General features: G+C 41.9%; 1 protein-coding gene across 4 annotated transcripts in view; it reads left to right on the top strand.

Annotated features, from left to right (window-relative positions):
* Positions 1-22,601, top strand: part of Tmem135 (transmembrane protein 135) — a 214,153-nt gene that overhangs the window by 60,438 nt on the left and 131,114 nt on the right. For all 4 annotated transcript variants that reach the window (XM_050127240.1, XM_050127241.1, XM_050127238.1 and 1 more), the window contains exons 2-3: positions 9,747-9,874; positions 11,758-11,850. Coding sequence is in view for 2 of the 4 variants with exons in the window: in XM_050127238.1 (XP_049983195.1) it covers positions 9,747-9,874; positions 11,758-11,850 (221 nt within the window). In the remaining 2 variants the exon portion in view is untranslated. The remainder of the gene's footprint in view (positions 1-9,746; positions 9,875-11,757; positions 11,851-22,601) is intronic.

The following is a 22,601-nucleotide window of genomic DNA, read 5'->3' as shown; positions in this document are numbered from 1 at the left end:
TCCCTCCCCCTCCCCCAGTCCATTCCCCCTCCCTCGTCAGCCCAAAGAGCAATCAGGGCTCTCCGTCCCGTGGGAAGTCCAAGGAAAACCCTCCTTCAACTAGGGACAAAACACGTGGCTCTCTGGAACATTTAAGTTCCAAACTATTTCATTTATATCTGGCACCCAAAGGCTTATGTCCTCACAGAGCAAAATGTATTCAGGCTGTCTCTGAGAGTTCCTTCAGTGTTAACTGCCTTGCGATTGCTGGAAAGTCTAAAGTCCAAAGTTTCCTCTGAGGTTCAATGCAACAACTATGAACCTCTACAGAAATGTAAAAAACAAGATTGTCTGCTTCCAAGATACACAGAGTAAACATTCCTATTCCAAAAGGGAGGTATTCAGGAATAAAAAGCAGGGATTAGATCAAAGCAAGACTAGATCCCAGCATGGCGAACTTTCCATCTTAGCTCTGTATCTCACATCTGGTATCTGTCCTGGTTAGCTAATTTGCAAAGAACAAAGGTTACCGTAACAGTTCTGGGACTTTCACCCTGTAGTTGCATGGTCCTGTTGCCTTTGGGCCTCTGGAGAGGCAGCACAGACCCTCTCAAGGGCTTGGATGGCTTCACCCTCACGGCCATTCTGGCTGCAGTCCATTTGGCTGCTCTCTTAGGCTGTCTTGCTCTGTGCAGCTTTTCTTGATAGATATGCTATGTTCCAGGTACTCCATCTTCCTGGAGCTTCCATGGCAGCCTTGGCTTCACACATCGCCCCACACGGAACTCTGTTAGAGAAATGGCTATTTCTGGCTGCCTGGCTTCCAAGAATTTCCTTTGAATCTTTGTGACTCCACAATTCTTGCATTTTGCATGTCCGAAGACTCAGTATCATGGCAACACTGTGGTCTGCTGCTAGCCCAAGCTATACTTGTGCTTATTTGTTCTTGATCCGTAGCTAGCTCTGCATTCATGCTAGTGGTACACAGGACAGTTCCCAGGCCGTTCTGGTTGATCAAGGTGTCAACCAAAAGTCCTTGAAACAGACTTCTGCATGCTCACCTTTGAACCTGTGATGGCATGGGTGGTGTCCTGCTTATTTCTGAGCTGTTCTCAAGGTATTTTCATCCTGTCTTCCCAGATACAAAGTACTTCGTTTCTTTATAAATTTTTTTTTTTTAAAAGTTAAAAAAATTTCTATTTTATATGTATAGTGTTTGGTCTTCATGTGTGTCTGTGCACCATGTGTGTGCAATACCTGTGGAGGCCAGAGAACGCATGGTGTCAGATTCTTTAGAAGTAGAGTTACAGACCATTGTGAGCTGAGAAAAGGATGCTGGACGTGAAACCTGGGTCCTCCAGAAGAGCAGCGAGTGGCCTTACCTGCTAAGCCATCTCTCCAGCTCCTAGTTGGCTTCTTTTAGTATTTTCAGTCTCCTCAGCAATTGCACCCGGTCTGGTAGCGTCTTTAAACTCTTTTCCCCCTAAGCTGAGAGTATTCAAATCTTTCTCCTTTGCCTTTTGCTCCCAGCTCTTATTGAAAGTCTGGCTAACCATAGCTAGCATTACCCGTGCTATTGTGCAGATGCTGTGCTGCCCTGAGACTCCCCGATAAGCTCACTTATCACCTCGAATCTCTGCTCTCCACAGAGTCTCAGGCATGAGCACAATGCAGCCATTTCTTGCTTTCCTTTTTTCCTCTTTTGTTGTGGTGTCATTAGGTCAGCACATAGTCATTTCTAGCAGTCTTCGTTCCTACCTGAAACTTCATCTGCACAGACTTCACCATCTCTATTTCTGTCAGGGAGTGTTTTCTCTGCCCCATAGAATCAACTACTGTTTCTTGCTTACAGCATTCTCGGCCTTGTCTCACCTGTACCTGCTAATTTTTTTCTCAGATTCTTCCAACACATCAGTTCCACAAGCCTGTTCACATTGTCTAGGCATGGACACAGTTCCAACCCGACAGTTTTCTGTGTTAGTTTTGTAACAGAATGCGTAGGTCAGTCAGTATAAGAAGAGGAACTACTTATTTTGTTTCCTGGTTTTGGAGGTGTCTGTGCATCGCTGACTTGGCTGTGTTGACCTTGGAGCTCCAAATGGGCAGCAGATATGTCATTGTGGTTGCATGTGTCAAAAGATAACAGTCTTATCTGATGGCAGTAGGAAGCAAGAAGGAGATTGCAGGGGAATATCTCCTATGTTCCACTCAAAAGAGTTCTCATCTTTTCATGTTCCCATGCTCCCCAAATCTGCCACAGGCTGGGCACCAAACCCATATCTTTGGAGGACATTTAAGACACTATAGTGATCTAATACAAATACAGTGTAGTTGTATTTGCCACTTTCTTTAAAGCAGTTTCTTTTCAATAATGGACAGTTTTACCTCCTAAGAGATCTTTGGAAATGTCTGCAGATCATTTTGGTTGTCAAGAAAAGAGATGCTGTTGGCATCTTGTCCCATTAGGAAGGTGGGTGCAGGGATAGTATTAATCTTATTCAGGATAGCTCTTAAAACATCAGATTGGCCTCAAATGTCAGTAGTGTTGAGTTGTTGGGAGGTCTTGCTTTAAGAAATTCCTTATTTATTATTATTACTTTAAGAGTAGATACAGTTGACCGGGCAGTGGTGCATGTGTTTAATCCCAGCACTCGGAGGCAGAGGCAGGTGGGTCTCTCTGAGTTCAAGGCCAACTTGGTCTACAAGAGCTAGTTCCAAGACAGGTTACAACGCTACAGAGTAACCCTGTCTCGAAAAACCAAACCAAATCAAAACAAAACAAAAAAGAACAAAAATGCAAAAGAAAACAAAAAACAAAAGCAAAAAAATAGATCCAGCAAAAAATCTGTTACTGTAAAGAATAGATACAGTATATAATTGTTACTATAAAGAGATACAGCATGAAGTCTGTTACTGTAAAGGGTAGATACAGCATAAAGTCTGTTACTGTGAAGTATTTTAGTTTTTCAGAGAAACTAGATTTGTTGTATGTAGAAATGGAGTTATTCAGAAGAGACTAATGATCAGTCGCTGGGATAAAAGTGAAGGGTAATTTACTGCTTGGTACTAATTAGGCTAAGGCCGTAGTTAGCCCCTTTGAGAGCCAATTAGATTTGTCATAGTCCATGGTCAAGGACTGCAGTGTCAACACTGGTATACTATTGCCGTGGAAAATATATGGCGCTTATCACGTGGGGAGTCCCAAATGACTAGCAATATCCATGCCTGAGGTGAAGCACGTATATCCTTGATGGATCTAAGTGATGAGTGATGTAGGCTGGGAGTGTGAGCCCACGGAGGGCTGTGCGTCTATAGTGCCTGTGCCTCGAGAGGCCAAGCACTAGGAGGGGAACTTTAACACTGGGACCCGGCCTCACAATTTTGTCTCTTCTCTGCACTTTGTGCTCTTGGGCTTGACCACATTGGCCCTTCACGAGCTCACTCATGCTGCCGCTGCTCCTTGAAACATGCTTGTAATATTCAAAAAGGTGTTCGCTTCTGGTTTACATGCTCTAATATTTTATGGCTATAGTCTGAGGGCCATCGCAGAGCACTTCTTGTGTGTAGTATGAGAACTTTGTTAGTTGTATCCATATCTGCTGATACCCGATGTTGCCAGTGTCATTTGTTTAAAAATCACCAGTTTCTATTTAAAGTGGAAAAATGGGCTCACTGTTTTATCTAATTTAGCCTCTTTATAATTGATTGATTTATGTTTTTAAAAAAGATTTTTATTGTATGTGTGCTTATGTGGATGTATATCTCTGTGTGCAGTGCCACTGGATGCCAGAGGAGGGAGTTAGGTCCTCTGGAACTGGCGTCACATATAGCTGTGAGTTGCTCATGTGGGTCCTGAGAACCAAACTCAGGACTTATACAGGAGCAGCAAATGGTCTTCACCTTTGAGCCATTGCTCTAGTCCCTTCACCTGTTTATTTAAGAAGTGAGGAAATTAAACTCTAAATATGTTAGCAAGGTTCCTCCATATAAATGTTGTAGAGTGGAGATTAAAAATCAAGTATTATTATTTTGTATTATATCTTTGTGGTTATTGCTATTTTGTACTCGTATTTTTTTTTTTTTTTTTTTTTGATTTTTCGAGACAGGGTTTCTCTGTATTACAGCCCTAGCTGTCCTGAAACTAGCTCTTATAAACCAGGTTGGCCTCGAACTCACAGAGATCCGCCTGCCTCTGCCTCCTGAGTGCTGGGATTATAGGCGTGCGCCACCACCGCCCGGCTTACTCATATTTTTAGTAACAAATAATTCTTACTTTTTCTTATCATAAATTATAACACATTTTATGTAGAATGCCGGGAATACATGATGGCAAAAGAAGAAAATTAAATTAGCAATTTGTGCATCATTTAGTGATAGCAATGCATAGCATAATATTTGACATATATGTCCCTTATTCTTTTGCAGTCTTTTTCTTTTATGTCTTACTTTTAGATATTATTAATCTTCTAAAACAACATTACATAGGTATGAATGTTTCTATACAGTTTAGCCATAATTTTGTGTTATACCTTATTTCAGCTAAATTTCTATATGAACACTGGAAAGTTCACAAGGAATTGGCAGTTATTGGATGAGAGCATGTGACCTGCGCAAGGGCGTTGAGATAAGTAAGGCCTGTGATGCTTCTGAAGGTGCTTGATGGTGCCATATCTGATCTTGAAGGTTTTAGAAGTAACTGCCAGGCTAGCAGTTGCTGGTCTTTTGTTTGCTTAGACGGGGTTTTAACCTGCTCACACTGTGTGTATGAAGAACGAGAATGTCATGTTGCACACTGAAAACCTTAGGCAATCCCACTGTCTGAACTCCAGGCTCCTCCTGGTCACAGACTGCTCAGAGGATCAGTGTCTCAGCTACTTGTGAACCTGGCTGTAAGCGCTGGATAGCAGCACAGTGATGAGAAAGTCCCGATTTCTTGAGCTTTGTGTCAGGTTTTCCCTTTATGTCAACAGACTCTACAGTTCACTTTTGCCAATATTATACAACTGTAAAATGTCTCCACTTACTGTTAGTGGACATTTAGATTGTACTGGTATTTGTGATTGATTGCAGATGCTGGAGAATCATCTTTTGGTGGAAAGAAACTGTATATTCTGGGCATATACTCAAGAGTAGAATTACTGGGTCATAAGAGTAGATGTCTGATTAGATGGTGTCCACATTATCAAACAGCTTTCACGAGGAGCTGTACAAGTTTGACAGTACCACCAGCAGTGAGTGAGGGCCTTATTTGGGCCCCATCTTCACCAGCACTGTATCTGGTCTTTCCATTTTCATGATTTTGATGTATGTGTTTCATTGGGTACTTCTCTTACGGTGTGAAGTGTGTATGAGCTTTTTTAGTACACTTTTGAAAACAAAATGAACTCCTTATTTTGAAGTAAAAGTAGATTCAGAAACAGCTGGAAGAAATAATTAGTGATCCCATGAGCGTTTTACCCAGTTTCTCCCAATGGTATCTTCTTGCCAGACAGGGTGGCAGTAAAAGTACTGCCATTGATGCTGTAAGACAGACGATTAGCTGGGAGACGGATCAGTTGGAGGAGTACCTGAGCTGGATGTAGTGATGCACACCTTTAATCCCAGCACCAGGGAGGCAGAGGCAGCTGGGAGGGTCTCTGTGTGGTCCTTTGAGATAGCCCTTTTTCTCTTAACATAGGCCGTTTCATATTGCTGTTTTGTATCCTTTTTTCTTTTAAAAATTTGTGTTTTGATGTGGGCGGTGGTGGCGCACGCCTATAATCCCAGCACTCAGGAGGCAGAGGCAGGCGGATCTCTGTGAGTTCGAGGCCAGCCTGGTCTACAAGAGCTAGTTCCAGGACAGGAACCAAAAAAGCTACGGAGAAACCCTGTCTCGAAAATAAAAAAAAAATAAATAAATAAAAATTTGTGTTTTGAAAATTTTACACATGACTTATTAGTTAGGGTTCCTCTTGCTATGGTGAAACATCATGGCCAAATCAAGATGTGGAGGGAAAGGGATTATTTGGCTCACACTTGCACGCTATAGGCCCTCACTGAAGGAAGTCGGGACAGGAACTCCAATAGGGCAGGAGCCTGGAGGCAGGAGCTGATGCAGAGGCCATGGAGGGGAGCTGTGTACTGGCTTGCTTCATATGGCTTGCTCAGCCTGCTTTCGTACAGAACTCAGGATGTACACGGATGGCATCACCAACAATGGGCTGGGCCCTCTCCCATCATCATTAATTAAGAAAATGACCTACAGACAGATCTTATAGAGGCATTGTCTCTATTGAGGTTTCCTCCTTTCTGATAACTCTAGGTTGTGTCAAGGTGGCATAAAACTCACCCAAAACACATGGATACAGTGTATCTTGGTTAAAACCCACTCCTCCATCCAGCTCCCCTTCCTCTTCATGCCTCCAACTTCCACTCAATTTCTTAGTTTTTTTTTTTTTTTTTTTGTAAAACTTACTAACCCCAGTTAGCGCTGTTCATGTGCAACGTGTGTGGGTCAACTAACCAGTGGTCATCCACAACCCTGAAGAAAACCCTCCTTTCCCTCAGCAGCCAGAGAGTGGGGCATCAGCAGCCCCTGGCTTCTCTATGCTGGACCTTTTAATGCTCTTCATCTTGTGCAGGCAACCAACAACAGCCGCTGTGAGCTCCTGTTTGTGACAGCCAGGCTGTGTCCAGAGACCAGCCTTACCCACTTACCCAGCGCCCTTCTCCATCCTCTGGCTTTCGTAGCCATTCGGCTCCTTCTAGCGTGATGTTTCTTGGACCTTAGTGGGGAGAGGAGATTGATAGATACAGATGTTCAGCGCGGCCGACTGCTCACAGTTGCTTATTCTCAGCAGTTTGAGCAGTTAATGGGTTCCGCATTAACCACCACCCTCTGCATGCGGTAAGAAGCTCCTCTGCCCAAGGCTGAGAGCAGGGATTTGGGCCCCTCTTTATTTACTGGATAGTAGTTATTCCATGGACATATCACAGTTTGTTAAAGCACTTACCTGTTGAAGACCACCTGCTTTCATAACTTAACAATTATGAGCAAAGCTGTTATAAACATTTGTACAAAAGTGTCTTTTTATCATGAACTTTTATTTCTTAGAGATAAATAAATACCCAGGACAGCGATTACTGCTCGAATGACAGTTGCTTGATTAGTTTTTCAACAAACTGCCAAAGTGTCCAAGTACGATATCTTTATCATGTTACAGTTTTACCTGCAACAAATGGCAACTGAGTGCACAGGTTTGAATTGTTGCTGGCATTTGTTCTTGTCACTGTATGTTGTGTGCATTTGTAAGATTCGTAAGGTGTGTACATGTGGGTGTGAATGTGTGTGTGTGTGTGTGAGAGAGAGAGAGACAGAGATACAGAGACAGAGACTGAGAGTTCTTACCAGTGCATATACAGTCAATGTCAGGCAGCGCCTTTGAATTCCAAGCACTCCATTTCAGCAGTCGGGGAGCCTGTGCGATCTGCCTTTCTCTGCTTTTCCGAGCCGGGTTTACAGTTACACAGTGCTGTCCCTAGTTTTTATGTGGGTGCTAGGATCTGAACTCTGACCCTCATGCTTGCAGAGAAAGCACTTTAATCTCAAAGCCATCCCATTCATAAAATGTGAAACCCAGGTTAGTGTTCCCGCTCCCTCTCTCTTTCTGTCTTGTGGATGGCCCTTATTTTCACCACTGTCTGTTGAAAAGCCCTCCCTCCGTGTAACTGTTTTTTGTGCCTTTATAGAAATTAGGTGTATTTGGACAGATTTCCTGATTCTGTTCTGTTCATCTGTTTTTCTGCTGCATTGTCAATATTGCAGTCAGATTCAGTAGCTACTGTTTCTGAATTTTCTTTATTTTTATTTACAATAGTTCTTTTTCCTTTGCTCTCTGTGTAGATTATAGAACTGTCTATGTTCTCAGACATCTCCTAAGGGGTATGATAGAAATTGTGTTGGATCTTCATTTCACACCGGGGAGAACTGACATCTAATACATGAACGTGACATGTATAGTAGTTTGGATTTTGAATATCTCCAAAGGCCCATGTGTTCCCTGACTGTAGTGCTATTGGGAGGTGGAGGATGCCTTGGTGGCAGGGTAGATGAAAGAAAGTTAGGTCACTGGGGACCATTGAAGGGTATTGGAACCTTTGCCCCTTCTTGACCCCCCCCCCCCCTTTTCTGGCTGCCATGTGTTCCTACTCTGATACATTGCCTTACCACACACAAAAGCACACAGCCAGCTCATGGGCAGAGACCCTCGAAACAGCGGGCTCCAAACCCTTTTCCTGGCAAGCTGTTTACCTCAGGTGCCTTGTCCCAGTGACCAGAAACTGACGAATGGCAAGTCTCCTGTTTGTTCACTGGCGGTACATAGTTTCATGAATCGTCAGGTGTCAGCAGCAGCAGCAGCACCTTCTCTCTCTGGGCTAGGAGTAGCACACTGTCGTATTACTCATATTACGGTTATCCCCCTCCCCATCCCCCCCCCAGACTTTTCTATTCCTTGGAGGTAGGACTGGGCCTTCTGTTTTGTGTTTCTTTATATGCACAGCTGTTGAAGGAGAGACGGTCAGTTTCAGAGACCTTAAGCATGAAACAAGACCTTAGAAGAGGCCTTTGGTTTTGCTGGCTTCCGACATCAGGCGGTGTTATCTCAGAAAGATAGGGTCTGACTGGAGAGGCCTGCAGCCTTCCTCCTCTCCATGTTCTTTCCTTTCTTTCAGCTCCTCTCCAGTTCCCTAGCTTGCTGTTCTAACCTTTGTCCTTTGGTGCGGATTCACAACTGTGGGCAAGGATTCCTGCTCACCTGTGAGGATCCTGTTCTTACCAGTTCAGTCATATCTTGATGTTTGTATTATCTCACTATTCCAGGGTTTTGGTGGTTTTAATTTAATCTAGAAATCATCTTTTTAAATTTAAAATTCATCAGAACCCAAACAAACACATATGTTTTCAATTTAAAATTAAGAGCTGAATCAAGAAGGTTAATATTTTTCATTTTAAAATTGAAAGTTGAGTCACTGATAGGTTTTTAGTTGTAAATGTCTGTAGCATTTAGGGCTTTCCAATGACGTCAGCAGAGCACAGCTTGTTGGAGTAGGCTCTTTCTTTCTCCCACACGGGTTCTGGGGCTGGAACTCGGAGCAAGAGCCTTCGTCCTCTGACTCAGCGTGTTGGCCCATCATTAACGTCTCGGTTTTTTTTTTTTTCTTCCAGGGCCCCAGAGTGCCAGAAGTCATTAATTGTTGCTTTTTTTATGCCTCTCCTTTATCCCTCCCAACTGCTGTGCGAATCCCTGAGTCACTGCCTTTGGTGTCCAACTGAGGTGCTCCGAGGATGCTTGGTCGGGAGCAGTTAAAGGCACTTCTTGGCAACATGCAGTTTTATTTGGGTTGCAATTTACCTGTTCTTTTTGAAAGTATGCTTTTCATTTGAAAACTGCTTTTATGGCTTGACACGTACCTTCCCGGGAGCTGACTCATCCTGTGACCATGCTGTAATTATTTTTATTATTACTTTTATTTTATTACACGTACCTGCCCTGAAGCTCACTCGCCCTGTGCCCGTCTCGGAGCTGACTCGTCACGTGACGAAAGCTGTCAACATTTTCAACTTAAGTGAATGCGAGCATCTTCTGTTCTAAAGCTTTGTTTGTACAGAGGAGCCAGGAAAATGGCGCCGTTCCTTTTAGTCTTTAGCATATACTTTTACTCAGTAGCTTCCACATAAGAGTGAACCTCCGTGGTTGGCTTCAATAACAGAGCGTCTCTTTTTCCAGATTGCAGCCGTTCTCCGGAAGCGGAAGCTGGAATACTACCTGTACAAGCTGTTCCCTGAGATCCTCCAGTCCGCCTCCTTCCTGACTGCTAATGGGGCCTTGTACATTACTTTCTTCTGTGTTTTAAGGTTGGTGCTCACAATCACCAGTTCTTGTTAACTATCTGAGTCACTGTGGCTGTGAAGAAACACCATAACTGGGTCAACTTACAAAGACATTTAGTTGGTGGCTTGCATACAGTTTCAGAGGTCCATGGTCCGTATGGCAGGGAGCATGGCTGCGGCAGACATGGCGCTGGAGCCGTAGCTGAGAACACACATCCTGGCCCTCCTGATCCACAAATGGTTGGGGAAGAGGAGCAGGAGGAAGAGGAAGGGAGAGTGGGAGGAAGAGAGAGAAGAGAGGAGACTAGGCCTGGTGTGGGCTTTTTAAACCTCAAAGCCATCCTCCACCCCTTCCACTCCACTCCTGTGACTCAACTGTTCGTATAAGGCCACCCCTCTGAACCCTTCCCAAACACTCCAAATGGTACAGCTGGGAACCAGATACCCGAATGCATGAGCCTGGGGGTTCTATCATCATTCAAACCTATTGCAACAGATCTGTTTCATAATTGTCATTCACATTGCTCTCTTTCTAGCTTAGTCTGTGAAATAACATCTACCTCCAAGAAAATTTGTCAAAACAGGAGCGCCTTGGCCTCATGATGTAAATTTCAAATTACTGGCATGATTATGCAGCAAAAGCACCTCGATATAGCGTTCACTTTCTGAAGCCTACTGTGATTCTGAGATTGTTGGTCAGGATTTCTGATCAGAATCAGAATTCAGGAAAGACCAGAAATTCAGAAATTCACTGTCTATATGGCTGGGGCCATAAAAGATACGGTTGTGCCTTGAAGGGTAAATAAACTCCTGCCGTCCGGAGTCTCCTCCCGCTGGACGGTGTCCTGATTCAGGCTTGTATTCCGTGCCTGGGGGGTGTAGCGTAATGTACTTAACAGTAAGATAACGACTGTGTTCTCCCTGGAGCTGTCTTCCTGAGTCCCTTTTCCTCAGTAGCTTAGTTGGTCCTGTAAGGAAAACCTCCCTGTAGGCTTTTAGGCAAAAGGTTTTTAATGTCTCATAAGTGTTCATGGCAGTTTAAAAAACCCAGACTTCAATTAATAAGATCATTTCTCAGATTCTTGATCCTTGTCTTTCTATCTCTGCCTGACTTCACACCTCTCCATATGTGTGTGTGTATGTATGTGTGTGTGTGTGTGTATACACACACATCCCCCCCTTCCTACCATATATTAGTTTGCTGCTGATCAATTTTGTTTAGATCATTTCTAATATTTAGAGGCTGGTTCTCTCTTTCTTAGGAGCATAACTGTTTGAAAGAAAAACATAACTAAGTCAGGGAATAGTAGCGCATGGCTTTAATCTTAGTATTTGGGTGGTTGAAGAGTTCAAGGCCAGCCTGGACTACATAAGTGAGTTCCAGGCTAACCAGAGCAACAAAGTGAGACCCCCCTCTCAGAACGATACATTTCTAATGTCCCTTTGTAAACATAATCAGTTGAAGCTATCTATAATATTTTGGGTACTCCACCGTGCTAGTAAATAAGAAATGGTATCCACGTAAAGCTAAAACATTGTAGAATACCTTGGCACCTCTGTAAGAAAATATGAGGGTTGTAAAGGTAGAAGCAGTCCATCTTACGTAACACTTGTGAGTCAGGTGGGGCCCACACAGTCCAGGAGAGGAGGCAGGAGGTCAGCTTGGAGACAGAGGCTCTCCTGGGTTCCATGGTGAGCTAAAGGACATTATGGGATACTAAACCAGATCCAAGCCAAACAGCATCCAGAACTACCATAGCAACAAGAACACTGGCAGTGTCCTGCATAGCGCTGGCAGAGAGACAGCTAGTCTGGTCCGAAGCATGGTGCATTTGGGGTACTGTGGGATACTTGGACAAAATGACCAACTAGGAAGTTCATACAAAAATCCCGAATTTGAATTTCAGGAAGCTACTTGGAAAATTCTACTCCTGGACTCCAGGCTTTGGTGCTGCTCTCCCAGCCTCTTATGTGGCCATTCTGATTGAAAGGAAAAGCAGGTAACTCTTACATAGCTACATGTTTAATAGAATTAGCTACCTGAGAGGCTTTGATTTTATTTTTGCTTATTATTTATTATTGCACAGAGATGAGAAATCTTTTCCAACATATTTTTTCTGTTATTTGACTGAAATTGTATGTGAACATCGTATTCGTTGTCTATAAAATAAATATAAGGACATTATCAATATGCAATACAAAAATAATGAAATATAAATGTGAAAATAGATAACAGAAATACCAGTTTCTTTTTAATTAAGTAATAGAAAGTTCAGCCTAATGAAAGCATGCATATGCAAATTCCAGTGTAAGCCCGTTTCCTTCTCTGCATAGCACCCATGCCATACCTAAGAAAGTCAGTGAATTTTCTGGTCCCTGCTAAAGGCTGGTTGACTAACCTTCATAGCCATTGCCCTCTGAAAGAATCTGGTGAACCCTTTTCTTCATTGCTATTCACAGAGAATTTTCCATGTGAACTCATTCATAGCCTCTGTCTGAATGTTGTGTAAGTTGTTGAGTCAGAGGATAATTGGGGTTCAAGCCTTTTTGTAAGAGTATTTATCATCGCACGTATTGCTAAAGTCAGAGGCCTCATGGATGTTGTAATCCTGAGAATTTACAGGGTAGCACAGCCCAGAGCTCAGGTGGGGACTTGAGAGCCGCCCTCTGGATTCACAGTCTGGTGCTACCGCTAACTATGTCACCTCTGGCTTATTCTTTATCTGAAAATAGAAGTAGTCGTAGTCTGTCATGCTTTCAGATAATCTAGGTAATACATGGAAAAATAATTAGAACAACACAGTTATGTTATGCGTGTGGTAGTTTTTTTTTTTTGCCTGTAAGTAATGAGAGAGTTATTCTGCTCGTGGCATCTTGAATTACTTTTTAAAATGTAATTACTTTTTAAAATGAATTACTTTTGAAAGCATGTTCAGGAGATAATGATATGCCTTTCTCTATAAGTACCTTCTAGTCACTGTGGCACCATTGGCCGTTAGCACTTAAGTAGGATTATGTTTATGTAGTTATCAGACCATTTCAGCAGGAACCGGTGACCTGAGTTCCCACGTAACCTCCAGGGTCAACAGTTAGCAGTTCACAGTTTTACTTCATCTGTATCTGAGTGCATGGGGAAGCATGTTGTGGACCTTAGGGCCATTTATCTGAAACTTCCTCAGGCCATTTCCCCTCATAACCACAAAGGTTTTAAGGTACTAGGAGTCACCGCTTGCTTTTGTGGATAGCATTATTCTTTGATGATGCGTTTCTTCAGTCTTCAAGGTTGGGTTACTGTTAGTATTCAAGGCTTCGATATCCTCATCACCGCTGCAATTATTATGTAGATTATGATTATAGTAGGTTAAGTAATGTCCTTTTCCGGAAATTCCTCCATCATAGTCTGTGTTCCTTTTTTTTGGGTAAGGGATTATTTTGCAGGAAGTCTCAACACTAATAGGGTCAGTGCTGTCAATATTATCTTCTTGCTTTCTCGATGAAGAGCGCTGTTGTCGTGTTTCCTGTCTGTAACCTCGTAAGGTTTTCTGTGTAGCTTGATTTATGCCCAGGTTTTTTAAAAATCATTTTATGAAAACTTGAAAAATCCATGCTCTATTATTAGGGTTGAAAGGTGATTCTAAGTTCTGTGCTGGTAATTACATTGTTTAGATTCTATCTTCACCTGGAGGTAGAGTCTTCGGAATTGCCATAGTGGCACACACCTGTACTTCCAACACGGGAGGCAGAGGCACAAGGAGTGAGCGCTCTGAGTTTGAGGCCAGCCTGGTCTGCACAGTGAGTTTCAGGGCAGCCAGGGCAATGTTGTTAAGTCCACGCCAAGTAAATAGATAAACAAACAAACAAACATACAATAAACGTTTTTATTCCTTGTGGTTTGAATTCTTTGTTGTTTTATACATCACAATCAGAATTATTTTTGACTTTTCCTAGTATCTCTTAACATTTTTGAAATAGTCTGTGTGCCTCTCATTTTGTTTGGTGAACCAATTTGAAAATCTTTGTATTTTAACTAATATATTGTATTTTAACTAATAATATTGGTGTCACTGATGCCTTTTATTGATATCACTACCATGTTTGCTCTTTCATTGTGCATATTATCTTCAGTGAGGTACTGTATGCCCCATTTGTGTTTATCCTTTAATGTTGAAAAGCTGATAGCCTCGGGGTGCTTCTGCCCTCTCTTCCTCTCGCTGCACCTAATGTGAAACTGGGAAGTGCACATTCCCGTAGAACGCAGTGTTCCTATTTTTACTGCACTCCTGTGTATGTGTGCGGTTCTGAGCAGCTCGTCCTCAGGAGTTGACTTGTTTAACCCAATTGCTGTCTGTACATAACATGGTTCCGTCACCGCAAAGATCGCCTACCCCCTAGGACCAGAAAAATCTGTTCTGCACTTGTTTACCTCATGTTGAGGACTTGGAGAGTTGCAGAAATGGATTCGTGGAAGCGTCGTGTTTTAACACAGGCCATTTCTTTTTTAAACTAAGCATCCTGCTGTTGATCCACAGATCACCAAGATGTTCCCTACATCACTAGTTCATTCCTTTTCTATTGCTTAGTGTTCCATTATGGAGATATCCTGGTGTGTGTTTATGATTTATTCATTCTGTTGTTATTCTATCCATGACTTGGTATTATTCTCCATCTATTTTGATTCTTTGAAATTTCTTTCATCACCTTTTGTCATTAGCAAAGTGTAGCTAACTTACCCTGTTTCAGAACACTTGTAGTGTTCTTAGTATGAGTTTTGTTTGTCCTCTTAAAGGAGTCGTGGGTTCAAGTGTCTTTGTAGAGTTCTTTAGTCCTCACCATGGTCCATTCCAGGAATTGATTTTTGCCTCCAGTGAAGCCCCTTTGCTCACTCATAACCATTCTTCACTGGCCTAGCAGTCACCAGTCAGTTTCATGTCTACATACTTTCTTCTCTGGGGGTTTCATGTCAGTAGGGTCACACAGTATGGGGTTGTAGTTGGACTTTCCTTTTTGGGCTGCCAGCTCACAAACAAGGACATGGAAATTTACTATTAATTATGAACGCTTGGCCTTAGCTTAGGCTTGTTTCCTAACTAGCTCTGATAACTTCAATTCACCCCACTTGTTTGTTTGTTTGTTTGTTTGTTTCTTTTTGAGACACAGTTTCCCAGTGTAGCCCTGCCTGTCTAGGAACTAACTCTGCAGACCAGGGTGGTCTCGAACTCATGGAGATCCGCCTGCCTCTGCTTCTGCCACTTGAGCACTGGAATTAAAGGCACACTCCCCCATGCACAAGTGACCTCATCTCCCTTATGCCCATCCTAGTTATTCCTGGTCTGGCTGGTGACTCCCTTTCTTCTCCCACACCCTGCTTTGCCAGAAGTCGCTGCTATCCCTCCTGCCTTGCTATTGGCTCTTCAGCTTTTAATTAAGCCAATCACAGCGACACATGTTCACACAGTGTAGAGGAACCTTTTAACCTTTTGAGGAACTGCGAGTTGTTTGTTAAAGTAGCTGTTGTTTTCACTTCCCTCCAGCAGTATAGGGTTTTCTGGGTAGTGTGAGGTGGTGTCTCAGTGTGACTTGGATTTGCATTTCCCAGATGGCTAGTGATACCAGACTTCTTTTGATGCGTATCTTCTATCCTCCTGGTGGGAGTGCAGGCTTGTACAGCTACTTTGGAGATCAATATGGCGGTTTCTCAGAAAACTGAGAATCCACCTACTTCAAGACCCAGCTGTACCACCCTTGGGCATATATACGTTCTCTCCTTCCACAAGGACACTTGCTTAACTGTGTTTATAGCAGCTTTTTTTCATAATAGCCAGAACCTATAAACAACCTAGATGTTTCTCAACCAAAGAACAGATAAAGACAAAATGCATTATTACTTAACTATTAAAAAAATGACATCAGGAAATCTGAAGGCAAAATGGATGGGAATAAAAAAAAAATCATCCTGAGTGAGGTAATCAGACCAAGAAAGACAAACATGGAATGTATTCACTTATAAGTGGATATTAGCTGTAAAGTAAAAGATAATCGTGCTATGGAACACAGACCCCAAGAGGCTAAGTAACAAGGAGGACTTAAGGGCGGGGGGATGGAAGAGTCTCTCTGGGAAGGGGAAATGGGATAGATTCTTTTTGAGTGGACTGGGGGCAGATAGGGTTGGAACAGGAGAGATCAGATGGCAGTGGGAGTGAGGGGTGGGAGGTGGGGGGAGGGAGAAAATACTGGGAGAAGCAACTTGAATTGGAGGGCATTTCTGGGATGAGGTGGAAACCCAGTGCAATGGAAAATTCATGAAATCTGTGAGAGTAACCTTAGCAAAGATTCCTGGCAGTGGGGACACTGAGTCTGAACCAGCCATCTTCTGTAATCAGACAAGGCCTGAAGTGGGGGTGTTCAGACCCCAACCTAGAAATGTAACCTCCCACCTATAGTTTGTCCTGCATGCAGAATTCCAGAACTGGAGCTAAGCAGAATCCTCATCAGAGACCAGAGAGACTTCATCCAGCAACTGATGGGAGCAGATGCAGACCCACAGCCAAATATTAGGCAGAACTCAGGGAGTCCTGTGGAGGAGTGGGGAGGAAGGATCTGAGGAGCCAGAGGGGAAGGAGACTCCACAAGAACACAACCCACAGAATCAATTGACTAGGACTCATGGGAGCTCACAGAAATCAGGGAGCCTGTAGGTGTCTGACCTAGATGCTCTGAAAATACATATGGCTGAGTAGCTTGCTGTTCTTTTGGGCTTCCTGACAGTGGGAGGGGGTGGTCACTAACCCTTTTGCCCTCTTGTGGGACCCTTTTTCTTCTACTGGGTTGCTTCATCCAGCCTTGATGTGATGCCTTATTGTAACTTGCTATACTGTGCCTTTGATTGATATCCCTAGGAGGCCTGTTCTTGTCTGAGGGGAGGTGGATGAGAGGTTGGTCTGGGAAAGAGAGGAGGTGAGAGGGAGAGACTGGGGGCAGAGGAGGAAGGAAAAACTATGGTCAGGATGTAATTTGAGAGAAGAATAAAAACAAAAAAATATTTTGTCATTGGATTACTTTTTAGCTATTGAGTTGCAACTCATTTTAGATATTTTGTATGCAAGTCTCTTAAGGTTAGAATTGTATTTGTTTCACTACTTTCTTGGTCATATCTTTCAGAACATAAAAATATTTTGATTAAGGCCAATTCATCCTTTTTTATTTTTATTTTTTGTTTTATTGTTTTATTGCTTTTTTTTTTTTTGACAGCATGTCCCTGTACAGTCAAGGCTGACTTTGAACTCACTGTGAATACCAGGCTGGTCTTGAACTTGTGATTGTTTTCCTCAGTTTCCTGAGTGCTGGAAGTACAGATGTACCCACCACGGCAGTCTCTTTTTTAGTAAACTTTTACTGATTGTGCTTTTGGTGTCGTATTTAAGAAACACCACCCAAAGATTTGCTCCTGTTTTCTTTAAGAGCTTTATTTATAGCTTTTGTCTATTTTGAGTTCATTTCTGTGTGTGACCGGAAGTACAAGAATATAATGTTTTGCATCTCATCCTTTGCATGCTTATTGCTACTGCATTTAAATGTCACGGACCCTGGACCTGATCATGACTCATGTGTTCTGGGAGTGACTGGTACAACCCTTGGAAATGTCTGCAGGAGATGATGGGCAAGTTTTATTTCTCGTCCAGTTTGCGTTTCATGTCATCCTTCTTGTCTTACCATGTACAGTCTCTTAGCCCTGGTCCTGACGCTAGCAGATGGCACTGTCGTTTACAATCAGCTGTGACGTGTGAGCTGTCGTCTGCGCACCATCAGCTTTATAAAGTTCACACATAGTCCGATATACTGTGGACCTTTATCGTGAATAGATAATTTTGCTGCATGGTTTTTCTATACCAATTAATATGTTCATGTGGCTTTTCTTTGGCTTGTTTAGAGTGGTTTTGTTTTTTTAACCTATGAATGACGTCAGGGGTGTAGATAATGTTATCTGTAGCTGAATTTCTTGGCAATATTGACAGATTTTCATACAGAAGAGCGGTTCATGGGGAAGATGGTCCTGTGCATTAGCCCATACATGCTGTTGTCACTTTGTTCTTCCTCACCTTTGGGTCAGTCTCTGGGTAGTGCCAAGTATCTACCTGGGACAGCTAGTCTTTGTTGAAAACCGATGAACCATTTCTGGTCAAATTCATTGGTCTAAGTTTATCATTTGCTGAGAAAAATGTAAGCCCTCCAGCTGTGGCTGGAGATTGTCTACTCTCTCTCTAGATGAGTTTCTCCAGCGGTTGATCCATATCGCCTCTTGGCATGTTTTTCTCAGGCGTGGTATTGTCAGCGTCAAGAGTTTCCTGCAGCACAGCTAGTTTTCTTGTTGCAAAGTGTCTTTCCTAGCTATACAGAGTCTGCATAGCATTTCCAGTCATGCTAACATAGCTGCTGCCGCCCCTGAATACTGTATGTATGGTCTATGCCGCCCCTGAATACTGTATGTATGGTCTGTGCCGCCCCTGAATACTGTATGTATGGTCTATGCCGCCCCTGAATACTGTATGTATGGTCTATGGCGCCCCTGAATAATGTATGTATGGTCTATGCCGCCCCTGAATACTGTATGTATGGTCTATGCCACCCCTGAATACTGTATGTATGGTCTGTGCTGCCCCTGAAACTGTATGTATTGTCTATGTTTTTAAATTTAATTTTGAGAATCTGTATTTTTGTGTTAAAGTTTTGTTTTCCAGATAGCATTTAGTAGTTGAATTTTTGAACAGTATTTATTCTGTTAGTTCTTGACTTTTTTTTTTCATGGTCAACTCATGGAGTTTTATGAAGAAACATCAATTAAAAATAAATGACATTCTTTAAAACGCAGTATCTAATGTATGAAGAGAGAAAAATTACAAAAAGTGTCAGCAAAATGCAATGCAGAAATGGTATTTTACTTCTGTAATAAATATTAATTTTATAAATGTGAGGATATTTAACTTGATATTGCCTTCCTAATTCTTCATTGTTTGTCATAGGTTACACTATATCGAACAGTTTTTTTTAAAAAGAAGCCCCCTTAGTTGCCATCCATCCTGCAGGACCCTATGCATACAAGACTGACTGCTTGAGGATCAGAGAGACCCTTCTTTTAATTAGATTACTTAGTTTTTTAACATTTGGTTTATTTTTTGATGGGGTAGGTTAGATCTGCTATTTGATTATTATTTTTTTGTGTGTTTTTTCTTCCTTTGTATTATTAGACCACTATAAGACTTTGATTTCATTTTCTTTATTATAATTCTGTCATCTAGGTCTCTAACTTTTCAGCTTCTCAGCGTTAATACTTCACTACATCACAAAAAGCAGAAACCTTTGTAGGTTCAGTTTAGAAGCTGATTATGGGATATGTAAGTTCTAATTGTTCATTTTCTACAGCAGTAACAGGAGTTGACATAGTGATACCGCAATCCAGATGTTAAGGACGGAAGCAGTGTAGCATATGAGGACATGAAGAGTGGTTGTCTGGAAGTTCAGTGATGCTATGCTGGCATTGGTACCATAGTGGCCTTGTTATGCTCACTTTTCATGGGTGATTTTTAAAAAAAAGCTTTTGCATATATATTTAAGAGGGCTTTTTGCATTTGTTTTAGTCTTGGTCACTAGTTAGTCACATGAGATTTCCAGTGTTATTGTGTATGGTCTACTTCAAATATTAGTTGAAGTGGTTTGTTGTTGTTTGTTGCTTTAAAAGCAACCAATACTTTATCTTCTTTTTAACTATTGTTGCTACCAGAATTTTTGAGAATCTCACTGGAGTCCTATATGGCAACAGGGTTCCTTCCCCTTTACTCATTGATGAAAGGATTTAAGGACAGTCTAAAAAGGAAGTTTGAGGAAAATTTTATTGAGTTTAAAAGAAAAATTCCAGGTTAAGCAAGCTGTAAATCTCTGCAGCTCCTAGGAGGGAGATGGAGAAGGATTGAGAAGACCACTCGGTTTAGTTTAAGTGGATATGGAGCCATATAGCAGACTGCAGCCACATATGGAAGAAAGCTGAACATTGGAGAAAGAGTGAAGAAGCCCAAAGTATCAGAGAAAACATGCTTCTGCTCTGACCAGCGTCCGAAAGAAGACTAATGAGAAGAAGGGACAATTGTGCCTGTAAGATGGACTGACCCCACAGAACCTCTTGGGCATTTATTTGTAGGGACTGCATTTTGGGGAGGGAATTCTGGGAAGGACAATACATTTAGCTCATTAAAAATGGAATTCTTGTGTTTCTTTAGCTTAAAGTGAAACCACTTTCCTAGGGATGCTTCTGCCTCATTCCTGAGGGGGTGGCCTCTTACCTAGGTCATTGACCTGCCCTCCCACAAGGCTAGGTCTCCAGCCTCACCGGAGGTTTTATTCTTTTCATCTGAAGATAATAGTTTTTCCTTAATGGGCTGTTACTGCTCCTATATTACCATATGGCTGAAGAAGAAAAATCAGTCTTATATGTGATGTGATTTTTTTTTTTACGTAATTAAACTGTGTGAAATCTGTTGATTTTTTTTCCCTATTGTTTATTAGGTGATAAGGTTTATTATACTGGGAAATAGTTCTGTAGGGTTGGTGTTGAGAGCTGTGTATGTACGTGCAACAGCTATGCCTGGTTGATTTTCTTCAAATTTCCAAGGTCCTCTGTTTCTGCCATCTAGGAACTGATCTAGGGCCTTGTTTGTGTCGACCACTGAGCTCTATTCCCCCACCAAGTTTTTGTCCTTTAGTATCCCAAGCCTAGGGACATTTTAAAAGCAGTTGTTTTTGCTCTGTTTTGTGTGTGTGTGTGTGTGTACAACTTTAAAACCTAGAAAGTAAATATATTTTTATTTCTCTATAGGTTGCCTTTTTTTGAGTTTTATTTTAAAGAAGTTGTTTCAGTGCTTACCTAGAATTTTGTAAGAGTTAATGCAGTCATCAGTTTTTCCCTAGAAGTGTATTTTACTTGTTATCAGTTTATATTAAAGTTATATTATATAGCAAGAGCCTCAGTTGCTTATAAAAATTTATAAAAGTGAAGTTATACTTCAAATCATTGTTTTTAGTACTAAATGAAACATGTTATTGTTGTTGTTATTCTAGGAGAAAGATAGATTTGTAGGTTTCAGTTCACAGAGAAATTAACAATGTGAGGTTAGAAGCAGTCAGTTGGCAGCCAGAAATGCGATTTGATTTAGGGGAAAGGTGGTGGTGAGATGAAGTTGGAAGTTTCTGTATACACTGACATAGAAAAGCCCGGGAAAGAGGTTGTCTGGGCTTGAATGCTAAGAAGCAAAGGGCAGCTCAATCTTATTTTCAGCAACTATTAGAATATTTTGGAAATACTGTAAGAAATAGAGAAATAGATTGTGCAGAAATAGCACTTGGTGCCTTGTTTTGAAATAGTACTGTTCGTAGTCTCAGTTCTTAAATTTTTAGAGCTTTGACAGTGAAAACGTTGTGATTCACGCACTTGGTGCTCGTCCGGGTCATCAGTTTTGCAGTTGTGATGTGGGTCTCTTCTCTGCGTTTTCTGTATGCACAGTAGATACCTGCAAATGTGTGCTCGTAGTATCTTCTTCCCTTCTCTCTTCTCCCTGCCTCTTCTCCACCCCATGTCTTGTCAGTTCACCCAGCCTTTTCAGAGTTAAGCCCGCTTTGCCAATTAGTTCCTTATACCTAGTAAGAGAGGGTGCCTAGTTGAGTCCTAATCACACCACTGTGAGCTTCTGAGAGAGCTTTGAAGTTGTTTCCAGGGCTGCTTTAATAACTCATGCCACAAAGAACTGGCTCCACTTAGCTCAGTTGGAAGCCTGCTAACATCTAGCTTACCCTGGGAGGGCTGTTAAGAAGGGGCCTTTTCTGTGACTCTAGGAAATGCCTTGTGGTCCAGAAAGAAGTTGTTCTGATAGACTTTTCTTTTCTTTTTTTTTTTTTCCTTTCAGAATTTGCTTTGATATTTAGTTTTCCTTTGGATAAGTTAAAAACCACAGCGTGCTTAAAGATGGATTAAATGAAAACCACTTTCATTTTAAGCACACTTTGGGGTTGAGTTATCAAGCACTATACTATAGTAGTTAAGAAACATCTAAACAGACAGGACAAAGATGAAAAGAAGGATGTAATATGCAAATCAAAGAGTTTGGTCTGTAGGTTCGTTACCTCCTTGTTTCCACAACTGATGTGCTCCTGCTGCTTAGTGAATTCTGTGGTAGAATGGGAGCCTGCACTCTTCTTTAGACTGACAGCTTGTCTTGCTCCGTCCTCTGCCTTATAGGGGAAGTACAGCCTAAACTTTCCTTGCTTGGGTGTTGGCTGAGTTTTCTGTCCTGCCCTGTTCCCGCAATTGTTAAGTCCCAAAGAAATCACTTAGAGGTCTACATTAGTTATAAACTGATGGGCCCAGTATCTCAGGCTTCTTATTAACTCTTATAACTTCTTATTAACTCTTATAACTTATATTAGCCCATTATTCTTGTCTATGTTAGCCACGTGGATCGGTACCTCTTCAATGAGACAGTCACATTTTGCTTCTTCTGTGGTGAGGTCACAAGCTTTCCTCTTCCCAGAATTCTACAGTTTTCGTCACCCTGCCTCTACTTCCTGCCTAGCTACTGGCCAATCAGCATTTATTTAAAATATAATTGATAGGATACAGACCATTATCGCACACCACTTGGGAACTGTCCCTTTGTTTCTGCTTTATCTCCATTTCTTTTACTTTTAGGCTGCAGATGTGCTATATATA

This window comes from Alexandromys fortis, unplaced genomic scaffold, assembly GCF_014885135.2.
Source record: "Alexandromys fortis isolate MF-2015 unplaced genomic scaffold, M_Fortis_MF-2015_v1.1 scaffold_272, whole genome shotgun sequence".
NCBI classification, from domain to species: Eukaryota; Metazoa; Chordata; class Mammalia; order Rodentia; family Cricetidae; genus Alexandromys; species Alexandromys fortis.
Note: the sequence above shows the minus strand (reverse complement) of the source record. Positions and strands in the feature narration are given on the sequence as shown.